Source organism: Myotis myotis, unplaced genomic scaffold, assembly GCF_014108235.1.
Source record: "Myotis myotis isolate mMyoMyo1 unplaced genomic scaffold, mMyoMyo1.p scaffold_m19_p_2, whole genome shotgun sequence".
In the NCBI taxonomy this organism is placed as follows: domain Eukaryota; kingdom Metazoa; phylum Chordata; class Mammalia; order Chiroptera; family Vespertilionidae; genus Myotis; species Myotis myotis.
The window spans coordinates 103,924,285-103,937,233 of record NW_023416324.1 but is presented as its reverse complement, the minus strand read 5'-3'; the positions used below and the strand labels follow the sequence as shown (position 1 = coordinate 103,937,233).

Genomic DNA, 12,949 nt, shown 5'->3' with positions numbered 1-12,949 from the left:
GGGCCTTGGGCCTTCTTTTGGATGTTCTGGGTCTTTCTGACCCAGCTGCAGTTTGTTAGGTAATTTTAGATCTCAAAGGGCCAGCCCATTCATATGCAAAAGCCTCTGCACAGAGCTTGGGTGGAGCGGGGTCTCAGGGAATCAACAGGGCGGAGCAAACAGCTATGGATAATCCTCAGTCCTGCCTTAAGAGGCCCTGGGTCTCAGTGTCCTGTGGTAATTGCTGCAAGCACCTCTGAGAGAAAGCCGCCCTTGAGTTCTGCCTGCTGCCAGATAGTCCAGTTTCTCCCCGTATGAGTCTGGGTCCCCAGAGACTCGCCTGGAACTGGAGTAGGGCCATCGGGAGCTTGTGCCTCCCTCCTGATTGCAAAAGACACTGGCGTCCTCCGTTGCCAGCCCCTTTCTGAGCGCTCAAGCCTCCTTACCTCTGCACTTTACTTCCGCACCTCCTCTGAGTCTCAGTGTGCTTTTCTCTTTCCTTCTAGCTGTAGAATTTCCACTCAGCCAGCCTTCCTGTGGTTCTGGATGATGTCTGTTTTGTCTTTTAGCTGCATTTTTGAAGTGGTTGTGCGAGGCAGCAAACTCTGGTGTTACCTATGCCGCCATCTTGGTTTCTCGAAACACATCTAATTTTAATTAACCATTTCAGAGTAGTTCTTTTGGGGAGAAACCAAGATGGCAGCATAGGTAAACACTGGAGTTTGCTGCCTCAAACTACCACTTCAAAAATACAACTAAAAGATGGAATGGGCATCATCCAGAACCACAGGAAGGCTGGCTGAGTGGAAATTCTACAACTAGAAAGAAAGAAAAAAGCATACTGAGACTCAGAGGAGGCGCAGTACGGAAGTCAAATACTAAGGTGCGGAGGTGCATGTGGAGAGGGCTGGGGGCTAAGGGCGTGGTTGTCGTTTTCAATTGGGAGGGAGTCTCAGGCTCTGAGCTCCAGTTCTGGGCGAGTCTCTAGGGACCCAGACTCATATGGGAGAAGCGGGACTGTCTGGCATCGGCCAGAACTCAAGGGCAGCTTTCTCTCAGAGGTGCTTGCAGTGATTACCAGAACACTGAGAAACAGAGCCTCTGAGGGCTGGACTGAAAGCAGCCATAACTGCTAGCCCCACCCTGTTGATTTCCTGGGACCCACACCACCCAAGCCCTGCTGGGAGGCTTTTGCTGGATAGCCTCAGGCAAAGGCTAGATTAGCACCTCCCTAGAGATCTAGGAGCCAGGAAACCCAGAGGTCAGAGTGGGACCATCCAGTTTACAGCTCCGTGGAACCATAAAGGACACACTCAGGGGGCAGACTCCGTGAGCACCAAAGCCCCATTGAAGCAAGTCTTGCCCCAGAGGCGTGTCTCCAGCACAGAAGCTCTCCCACTGCAGACACAGCTGATTCTCACAGCCAATTGGCCTGGAGGTCAATTCCTCCCAGTGGTAACTACAACAATCTAGGCTAAACTACAACAAGACTGTGCACAAAGACCACAAGGGGGTGTACCAAGAGTGTCCTCCTCAGGTAACTGGGGAGGCTGAACCACTGGGCCCTAGAGGACACTCAGCACAGAAAACCACTTTATCAACACAGGGAAGTATAAAAAATGCGGAGACAAAGAAAAAGGACACAAATGACAGAAATGGGGGAAAGCAAACTACTGGATATAGAGTTCAAAACCACACTTTTAAGGTTTTTCAAGAATTTCCTGGAAACTGCCAATAACTTAATGAGATCTACAAGAAATCTAATGAGACCCTCAATGTTGTGAAAAAGGATCAACTAGAAATTAAGCATACACTGACTGAAATAAAGAATATTATACAGACTCCCAACAGCAGACTAGAGGATTGCAAGAATCAAGTCAACGATTTGAAATATGAAGATGCAAAAAACACCCAACCAGAAAAGCAAAATGAAAAAAGAATCCAAAAATATAGAGTAGTTCTTTTTTTAAATAATGCTCACATTCTGATTTCTAATATATATTCTTGATTGAAACCCACACAAGGAGGAAAATAGATAGTGCTTGTGCCTGGAGCAAAAATGTCCACACAGAAGACCTTGTTGGCAAGTGGTGCAAACAGAAAGAGGGAGTCTTTCAGAGCCTTTCTTTTCTTAGTAAGACTAGTTTATCCAGGTTTGCAACTTTTAGTGAGAATTGGACTAGTTAGTGCTCAGAGTTTAGAATGAATTTGGAAGAACTGGCACTGCTTCTCATAAAAGCTACGGCATGCACTTGATTTTCCCCTGGAAAAACTAGTTACCACCACATTCCAGAACACACTCACCAAAATTCTGAGGTCAGGATGCCCTCCCTGTTCATTCTGTGTTACAACTCAGGAAAGATGTTGGAGGATATTTCTAGCATCTGGTGGGTGGCCATAGATGAAAGATGTTTGTGGAAGAACTAAGAATACCAAAGTGGGGTGGGGAGCAGAGGACAGAAAAAATACTAGGTTCAAAAGATAGGAAACAATAGTCTCAGGGCACAGGAAATTGAATCGATCCACTAGTAATAATAACATGTAGAAAAGGAAAATGGACAAAAGCAATGTCTCCTTTTCCTCTTGAATTAAAATTTCTATTTGTTCCATATGGCACCGAGCTGAAGGACTTCTCCTTTTTGCACTGTTTGTTCCAGTTTTTAACTTGGTTTTCTTTTTCCTTCCACATTCAGGAGGCAAATTCCTTTACTGTTCATTCACCTCAGTCTACCCCCCACCCCAACTCTACTTGTATAGATTTCTTTCTCTTTTGTTGTGAAAGGTGGTGGCTTTTTAAGAGAGGAAGTTTAGCTCTCATTGGATTTGTTATTTGCAGTTTTTAAGAATGTAGACCTTCTTCCTCACTTTCTCCTATCTGACGGAGCCCCTACAAGTGCATTGTAGCATTCTGAAGAAATGTTTCCAGCTCCGCACTGTCCTCTCAGAGTACTTGCAAAGATCATTGCTGAGCCTTTCAACCAAAATTATCTTAAAAGACATTTCTGAATGTGTTTCTGCTGACAGATTCAAGGAGATCATTACTCTGAGGGGGGAAAATTACTTTATTTCACTATAGGGTAGATGAGTGGCCTCCATCACCATTTGTAAGAACTCTGAGCACAGGTCAGGGAAAATGGGCCACTGACAGAGAGACATATGTGCTCACTGTGCACACAGACATAACAAACACCTCACTGATTTTACAAATATTTACTTAGTGCCTACTAAGTGCCAGGCACTGTACTTGGTGTGGGGATAGAAGAAGAAGTGCCAGGCACTGTACTTGGTGTGGGGCTAGAAGACATAGCCCCCGTTATGCAGTTTTCAGCCTAATAATCTAGCAGGGAAGAAAAACAAAAATCAAATAAAGCAAGTGGAATCATTACAGTCGGTCGTTAGTTGCCACGACAAAGAGTAACCATAGAGGGCAGAGCTGACCTAGAAGGTGGTCTGGTAAGGGCTTTCTGAAACAGCATGAGAAGGACCAGCCTCTCAAGTAGCTGAAAGAGGAATTCCAGGCAGAGGACCAGCATGTGCAAAGACCTGGCAGGGAAAGAGCTTGGTGTGTTTAGGAAACAGAGAGGCGTTTGGTGTGACTGCAGTATGCAAGGGACAGAATGGCCAAGGAGAAGTTCCACGGGAAAGGCCATGAGGAAGACAGATTTTATTCTAACTGAAGCAGGTGTCCATCAAAGGGGGAATAATGTGATCTAATTAATTTTTTTTATGGATCATGCTGGTTGTGCTGTGGAGAACTGTGGGAAAGTGAGCATGACATGTGGGAGGCTAGTTAGGAGGCTGTTGCATTGGTGCAGGCTAGAGATGATGGTGCCCTGGATGCAAAGAATCATGATGCCTTGATATCTAGTCTGGAAGCAGAATCACAGGACTTCCATGCACTTGGTGTGGGAAGTAGAGTGAGACAAAGGAGAAATCAAGACTGACTCCTAGGTTTCTGACTTGAGCAATCATGTGGATAGTAGTGTCATTTACAAAGTTAGGGAGGACTGGATAGGGGAAGGGAGGACTCAAGAATTCAGTTTAGACATTAAACTCTAGATGTTATTTATATCTATGGATGAGATCACCTAGAGAGATGGTGTTTGGGGGAAGAAAAGAAGTCTCAGCACAGCAAGTGGAATCATTACACAGTTGGTCACCTAAATATAAACATCTGTATTTAGAGGTATAGGAGTCTGCAAAGAAGAGGTCCATGAGTAAAGAGGAAGCCAGCAGTGTTGAGGGTCCTTAGAACTCAGCTCGAACAGTGTGTGAAAAAGAGTAACCACTGTGATAGGGACTGAGTGACAGAGAGAAGAGTCCTTTGGAGTTGGCAACTCAGAGGTCATTGGTTGACCTTGACAAGAGCAAATTCAGCAGAGTGGCAGAGTAAAAGCTAGCTAGGGATAGATGGAGGAGTGAATGAAAATGAAGAAGTGGATCCTGGCTGGGTGGTTTAATTGGTTGGAGCATCATCCTGTACACCAAAAGAGTTCTAGTCAGGGCACATACCTAGGTTGTGGGTTCAATCACCTGGCCCAGGCACATACAGGAGGCAACCTATTGATGCTTTTCTCTCACATTGATGTTTCTCTCTCTCTCTCCATTACTTTCTCCCTAAAAATCAATAAACATATCCTCAAGTGAGAATAAAAATAAATAAATAATTTGTTAATGAGGAAGTGGAGATAGCATAAGTTAACTCCTTTGAGTATTCGAGCTCTAAAAGAAAGAAAAGAAATGGAGCAACATGTGGAGGAGAGTTGAAAGGGTGGGAGACAGCAGGGTTGCAGAGTGAATAAAAAAGGAATCCCTGGAAAGGTGTCAGAGGATGGGGTCTAGATCCATGAGGAGGAGCTGGCTTTTGAGGGGGCAAAGTGGAAGAAAGAAGATCAAAGCGGGTGTTGGATGGTGAGAATATGAGGTGCTTTTCATCTGTTATACCTGATGGTTCCTCCTTATTTTCAGTGGACTATGTGGTGAGGTCATTGGCTGATAATAGGGATAGAACAGAAAGCTAGGAAGAGACAGGCAAGTTAGGTCAGAGAGGAAAAGCAAGTCTTCTTTTAAAAGAACACATGCAATAGGCTCATCTGGAAGGGCTGAGCACCCAGTTGAGGTTTGTTAACACAATTCAATGGAGTAATTTTCTCTAGTGCTCTCTAAAGAGGATTCTTGCTTCCTCCACAAGCAGTTATTTCACTTGCCAGAAAATGTAGCCCTGTTCAGGTGCTAACACAGACAGCTTCAGAAATACCTACCAGGGCTAGAGGCTCTCTGTGAAATGAAACCTACATGGGCACTTGGGAACAAGGAATATCCAGCAAGTGTGATGGAGGGGGAAATGGATGCAGCGAGGAATTTTTTGTCATTCTTCCCCATACCCTTCAAAGTGCTCATTTCTACAATAATTGGGTCCAACGATAGTCAAAACCTGCTTTCACTGCGCATTCAAGATTTGTATACTTTTTCTTTCCATTACTGCTAACAACTTTTTTATTGAATTTTCATGTAACCAAATATATGATGTGCTCACAGAGCAGGTGCATGCATAAATAGAAGAAACCCAATATCAAGTGGTATCAGAGCTCCAACCATCAGAAAATAGATTAATCCTTCCTAAGGAAAAACATATTATGATGCCTAAGGATTGATTGAGGGCTTTTCTATACATTCCAGAACATCCACAAGTAATAGCTGACACACCCCTGTTTTCTCCCAGCTGATCCTATAAGCCAATGATTTTCAACCATGTACTGCAAGAATTACTAAAACATGCAAAATATGACTATTTAGTCAGGGCCACTGACCTCTTTTCCCTTAGATTGGCAAATTAAAAAAAAAAAAATGACAACAGTCAACACAACAGCCGTCCTGTGTGAATGAATCAAAATTATACCTATTTTCTGTGTCAGATCGACAAAAAATAGAATATATTTTTGGTGTGCTACAAAATTTTAGTAATTAGTTTATGTGTGCCATGAGATGCTATAGACAGGGTTCATGTCTGCGGGATTCACTTTAAACAGTTACTCACAAGGCACCAGTAGATAGTCCACAACTGTCCCTTTTGATGCTGCTACTAATAGTACTAACTGGCCTAAGGCTGTGGCCTCCAAAGATTTGAAAACCCCTCAGAGCCCTAGAGGACGTTGTGTCCTATGAGACTGTCCATGGCCCTCTGTTGCTTTGTTACTCCTACCCAAGGCATCCTCACCCTCAGCAGAGGTAAGAAAGCCCTTTCTCCCAACTGGCACAGGTGGCATATGAGGCAGGCCACCCTTGGAGCCTGCAGGCAGACAGAAAGCATGCCAAGAGGATGGACAGGCCAACCTTGCCAAATCAAATCCCAGTATGAAAGGGAGCTGAGGCTAGTGGTGAGGTTTGGGGTTATGGAGGATGAGGAATGTAGAGACAGACTTGACTATTTGCCACAGATCTTTTGACAAACACTTAACAAGGCCAGTGTTTCAGGCACTTCCTGGGACTGAAAGTTCTCATTGCTTAAGCGCTGTGTCAGCTATTTTACATACATTTCCCATTCAATTCTTGCACCAACAGTATGTTACAGGTGACAAAAATCGGGTTGATGGACATTAAGTGGCCTGGTGACACAGGCAGTGGGGACAAATTCAACTAGGGTCAGTACTGATGGTCACAGGACTGTCTTACCACTGTGAAAAAGGAAGTGGTAGAGGCTTGTTTTCCACTTTTTCCTGGTCATTGAGAAGAGATAGAAACACATCAAAACAAAACAAAAAGCAGCAATTTATCCATAATCTGACCAACCAGAGTAAAGGATTTGGGAATTTTTGTGTATTTCCTAGAGAAGGTTTTTGATGATGGAAGTGACATTATTTTAAGATGAAGCTGACAGCAGGAGAAGCAGCTTTTAGAGTCTGCTGTTTGAGGGTTAATGTAGGTGGGTACATGGAGCAACAGATACTCTCCATGCAGAACCCACAATGCATGGGCACTGCCCTAGCTCCTTTGCTGGGATGCTCTCCTCACTCAGCCCTAATAGGCAGGTATTGCTTCCCTATTGCTTCCCAGGTGGAGAAACTCTCCTGATGGGGGTCATCACTAGTAAGAGGAAGGTCCCTATGTGCAACTGAAGCTCAGGTGGGTCTGATGGCAGAGTGTCTTCCCATTGGGCTGTGCTGTTGGAGCTCTGGGGACCTAAGGAGGTTGTGGGAATGGAGAGGAAGGCTTGGTGCAGGCTGCCTGTTCCATGGGGAGAACTACATGACTCGTAGTGTTTCTACTTGTTCAGCTGGTCTTCAGGGAAGGCTGTGCTATTCTCCTGCCCCATCTCAGCCTCCTCCCAGGAGAGCAGTTTTTATGTGAACTATGTAAAGAAAGGAAAAAGAGTCAGATGAGATCAACTGAAGGCCAGGGCTTCTCTGCAGTCTTCCTGAACCCAGAGGCTAGGACCCCATCACACCCCCTCCTCTTCTGAAAAGTCAGTGGGAGAATCAAGCAGCTTCCCTCGGCATGGGAGAAGGTGGTCAGAGGCTCCTAACTGGAGACCCAGGGCATGAGGGCCTCTGGATGCTGTATGTTCACCTGTCTTGGGAGAGACTCCATGCCATCAGCAGACCCTCACAGGCTCTGTCACCCAAACAAGCCTGAGAACCCTGCCCCAGAGTGGGTGGAGTGTTCCTAGGAAGCTGACAATCAGAATCAAGGTCCAGTGATGTTTCAGAATCACTGGAATTGAATTTTTTAATATTCCTGAGTCACAGGAAGAAATGTACTTCAGAGCAAAAGGTGTACTGTTTTCGCTGAATCTTTGGGCCTTGGTGATTATAACTGACCTGAAGGGAAGTGTCCTAAAGCATAGTTAATGCACAGGCCATAGTGCCCACAACACAGTGCCCATATTTAACGCATAGGCCACAGACCCCTTGGTCTCACTGGACTACACAAAGTAAGAACTCCAAGCTCCAAAAGGAAGGGTAGGCAGTACATGAACAGCAGGTGGTATCTGTGGCAGTGACTAGCAAGTGAAGGTAACCAGGGGAACTGTCTCCTGGCATGTGGAGGACTACAGGTGGCGATGATCAGAGACCAGGCAGACAGCAAAGATCAGAGGACTCCTCAGCACAAAGGGCAGCCTCAGTACATTCCACACACTTCCTCACTTCCCATCCACCTGTCGCCACTGTGGCAGATCTGCTGTGAGTGGAAGCAGGTTGCCATGCTCTGTAGCAGGGGCCTTAGGTGAGGGGTAGGGGGCATTCATTCCCAATGTTGCAAGTCATGGTGAAGAGGTCCTCCCTCTCATTCCCCATCAGTAGATGAATGGATAAATAAAGCTCTGGGACATTTACACTATTGGAATACTATGCAGCTATAAAAAAGTGAGATCTCTTACCCTTTGGGACAGCATGGATGAACCTGGAAAATATTATAGTAAGTGAAATAAGCCAAACTAAGAAAGACAAATATCACATGATCTCACTTATTTGTGGAATCTAATGAACAAAATGAGTTGAGCAACAAAATAAGACCTGAAGCATGGAGGCATGAACAGACTGACATACCTTGATGTGGGGTTGGGAGGATGAGAAGAAATAAACCAAAGAACTTATATACTTACATACATAGCCCATGGACACAGGCAATAAGGTAGTGAAGATCTGAGGGGGCTGGAAAGAGGGGAAGGAAAGGGAGGAAAATGGGAGATATATGTAATACTATCAACAATAAAAAATCCTATATAATAAAACCCTAATATGCAAATAGATTGAACGGCAGAACAACTGATCACTATGACGTGCACTGACCACCAGAGGGCTGACGCTCAATGCAGGAGCTGCCCCCGGTGGTCAGTGTGCTCCCACAGGGGGAGCGCTGCTCAGCCAGAAGCCAGGCTCATGCTGATGAGCACAGCAGCGGTGGCGGGAACCTCTCTCACCTCCACAGCAGCACTAAGGACCCCTCAGGGTCCCCAACTGCGAGAGGGTGCAGGCCATGCTGAGGGACTCCCCCCAGTGCATGAATGTCATGCACCAGGGCCTCTAGTAAATAAAATAAATCTCCTTCTTCTTCTAAAGGCACCGATTATTGAATTGAGGGCCCATCCTAATCCAGCATGACTTCCTAACTCGATTACATCTGCAAAGGCCTTATTTCCAAATAAGGTCACATTCACAAGTGCCAGGGCTAGAATTTGAATTTATCTTTTTGGAGGATATGACTCTGCCCACACTTCAGATACAGACACTTCATCCTCTGCTCATTGGAGCAGTAATAGAGGGAGGAGAGCAGTAATTTATTTCTGAAGCATTTATTAAGCCACTGACATGTACTAGGTCAGTCCCCGGCAGTGAGGGTACCACAGTAAATAAGAGATGAGGTGCCTGTCCCCATGGATCTCACAGTGCTATGCAGAGGGACAATACAAACAAATTGACTAGCAAAACCACCTCAGGGGCGGTAAGAACTGTCATCCCAGCTGCTCCAAAGTGCCATCCAGGAGGTGGAAAACTTTGTGGGCCTCCTATGAGCAAACAGCTGGTGTTTGTACCTTGCAAAGATTTTGAAACAATGGACATACGTGAAAGCATCAGCCCATGCCATATGCCAGGGAAGCATAGGGACAGCCGAGGACTATCAGCCCATGTCATAGTCATGAAAATAGAAACACAACGTGGAAAGCCCCATAATCTCTCTAGACCTCCACTCTCTCTAGCGTTTACTACTATTTTGCCCTGATAATCTTGCAGCTGTTTCTTGTAAGGTTTTCAATTTCAATTTCAGCAGAAATAGTTAATGGCTTGTCACAGTTGCCACTTAGGCTTCCCCTCAGTACATCTATCTTTCAGGAATTTATGACTTGTAACAGACTGCAAATGTTAGCTGGTGGAAAAGACAAATAATGATACAGAGTGAGTTTGCAGCCTCTTTGCTGATTTATAGAAGCTGTTTTCAGAAAAACACAACCTGCTAATTAAATAAGCCCCTCTCTTCTGCGAGATGAAAACATGGGAAAATATTGTCCTGTCAAGTGGAGGGCAGCCACCTGGTGGACTGTTTCCTAAGGAAACTGACTTCTCAGGGACAGCAGGAGTGCTCTGACCTTGAAAGCAGGTGACAAACATAAGTTATGAAAGTTCCCACACCCTGTGGGCTGGTATCATCATTAGCAACCGTTTGCAGACGGGAAACATGAGGCGATGGCCAGACTGATTTTGCCCAGGTCAACAAGGAACCTGTGTGACTCAAGGGAGAACTGAAGAAGCCTCTACCCAGGCTGCCTGGTCCTCCTTGGAGACCACAGTCTCTCCTCTGCATTCATTCCCAAACTGCTATGAAAAGACTCTGTCCATCAGCTCAGGTGCCAGGACAAGGAATCCAGCATGCTTAATCACTGAGTGGTTCTGCTCTGAGTGCACTTTCATGGCCTGAGGTGCCATCTCAAGAAGCTAAATTTGTGGCAATTTCCATTATCTTTACATAGTAAGTATATATTCTTTAGTTTGACAGTTTTTTTAAACACATCAAAATTATTTATTACTAGAGGCCCAGTGTATGAAATTTGTGCACAGGTGCAGTCCCTAGGCCTAGCTGGTGATCGAAGCACAAGCATCTGGAGTGGAAGAGCAGGTCCCAGCTAATGTGTGGGCCCTGGGCAATACCCAGGCCCCCGGGACCCTGCAGACCCCCCTCTGCTTGAGTCACGGTGCCCGAGTCCCCATGTGGAGATGCAGTGAGCATGGCCAGATGCCACAAACTGGGGTGCAGCATGGGCCTCTGGGCCACCCAGCAGTGCCACATGGAAGCTGGCCAACCTCACAGACTGGCTCCTGTGCAAACCCATGGGGAGCCTGACCAGACCCTGCGGTCCTGGCAGCTGTGGCCTGGCTCACCCGGAAGAGGCCCTGCGGGTGCAGGGCAGGCTCCTCTCAGGCACCTGGCACCTGAGCATGGGGGCTTCCCTGGGGCACAAGCCCTGGCGTCCAGGGGAGGGTAGCAGGGGGAGTGAGAGCAAGCTCGGTGAACACCTCGCATTCTCACCATACCTCCATCCCCATCACCCCCAACCCCAAGTAGCCAGTGAGAGGTTGCACCCCCACACACACACCACCCAAGTGCCAGGAGAGGTTGGTCGCCACCACCCACACCCAGTTCCCCATCCCAGCCTGGGGCCCAGCTCCAATCAGGCGATCAGGGCCTGCCAGCCATTGGTCAGTGTCTGTAGGACAATAGGTCGGGGCCGCCCCCGCCAACCCCCGGCCCAGCTCTTTCAGCACCTGGGAGCTGGGTGGCAGCCCCGACCCCTGCCACTGCCGCTGTTCACTGTCTGCAGGGCGATTGGTGGGGCGATTGGGCCCCTGCTCCCATCCACCTTAGCTTAGGGATGCCCACTCATCCCCACCATCCCCACCATCCCGCTGCTCTCATAGGGGCCCATCAAGGCCGGCAGGGACCCCACTGCTGCCTGCTATCAGCACTGTGTTGCCAACGCCAGCCATGTTCTGCACCGCCCCCTGGTGGTCAGCGCACATCATAGCGAGCGATCGAACTCCTGGTGGAACAATTTGCATATTAGGCTTTTATTATATAGGATAAGAAATCAAAATCGGCCCGGCAGCGGCGGCCCAACTCTGGCCCGGCGGCCGCGGGCTGTCAGGGTCCCCGGGGGCCGGCCGCCCTCAGATGAGCTGGAGGGGGCGCCTGGTGGGCCTGGCCTTCTGCACCTGCTACCTGGCGGCCCACCTCACCAACAAGTACGTCCTGTCTGTCTTGAAATTTACCTGCCCTTCGTTGTTCCAAGGGTGGCAGACGTTAGTTGGTGGACTTTTGCTTCATGTGTCATGGAAACTGGTCTGGGTGGAGATCAACAGCAGTTCAAGATCTGATGTTTTGGCGTGGCTTTCTGCTTTGGTGCTGTTTGTGGGCATAATCTATGCCGGTTCCAGAGCATTATCCAGACTGGCCATTCCTGTGTTTCTCACTTTGCACAATGCAGCTGAAGTCATCGTCTGTGGGCACCGAATGTGTTTTCGGAAAGAGAAAAGGCCTCCTGCCAAGATCTGTAGTGCCCTCCTGCTCCTGTCCGCTGCGGGGAGCCTCCCCTTTAATGATGCCCAGTTTGATCCAGATGGGTACTTCTGGGCTGTAATTCACTTACTCAGTGTAGGGGCCTGTAAGATTCTCCAGACGTCCCTGAAGCCCAGGGCGCTGAGTGACATCGACCAGCAGTACCTAAACTATATATTCAGCATGGCGCTCCTGGCAGCCGCAGCGCATCCCACAGATGACCTCCTCTGCGCCCTGGACTTCCCCTTCTTGTATGTCTACAGATTCCACAGCAGCTGCTGCGCCAGTGGCCTTTTGGGGTTCCTCCTCACACTCAGCGCCGTGAAGCTGAAGAGCCTGGTGGCCCCCGGGCAGTGTGCGGCCTGGCTGCTCCTGGCTCAGGTGGCCACAGCTGACTCCTCAGTGCTGCTGTTCGAGGGCGTCCTGACCAGGGAGGCCGTGGGATGCCTCCTGCTCGGTGGTCTGGGAGAGGCCTTGCTGGTTTTCTCAGAGAGGAGGGGCGCCCCGAGATGACGAGGTGACGATGGAAAGGGAGACGGGACGCCCGGCATGGGAGCAGACGCCCAGGGGTGGAGCTCGGAAGAGGGTGAGGAAGCCGAGCACCGCTGGGGCCCACTTCCCCTGCGTCAGGAGCTCTCTGGTCTCTGGCTGCAGAGAATGGACCGGTGCCTCTTCCTCGAGAGGCTCGCCTGAGCCCCACCTCTGGGTGTGCGGACGCCTGTGGACGCCCCTTGGAGGCGCCGCTCACCTGCCTGGCATGCGGCCAGCTGCTGGAGCCGGCACAGGCGCTGCTCTCCCTGCTCACGCTCCTTGGGGGCCGCCCTGGCATTTGGGGTTTGTTTTGTGTATTTACATCTTTGGAGCCTCCGGGACATCCCTTCCTCTCGCTTGTGCAGGCTGGTCCAAACCTCACCCACCCACT

The 12,949-nt window shown here is 48.2% G+C and overlaps 1 protein-coding gene across 1 annotated transcript; it reads left to right on the top strand.

The window, feature by feature from the left end:
* The first annotated feature begins 11,604 nt into the window (after positions 1-11,604).
* Positions 11,605-12,556, top strand: LOC118676846 (transmembrane protein 241-like). The gene has a single exon (XM_036351378.1). The coding sequence runs from the start codon at positions 11,644-11,646 to the stop codon at positions 12,538-12,540; it is 897 nt and encodes a 298-aa protein (XP_036207271.1). The 5' UTR covers positions 11,605-11,643; the 3' UTR covers positions 12,541-12,556.
* Positions 12,557-12,949: the final 393 nt, after the last annotated feature.

Coding starts and splice junctions, on each gene's coding strand:
- LOC118676846 (XM_036351378.1), top strand. CDS start 11,644: ATGAGCTGGAGGGGGCGCCTGGTGGGCCTGGCCTTCTGCACCTGCTAC.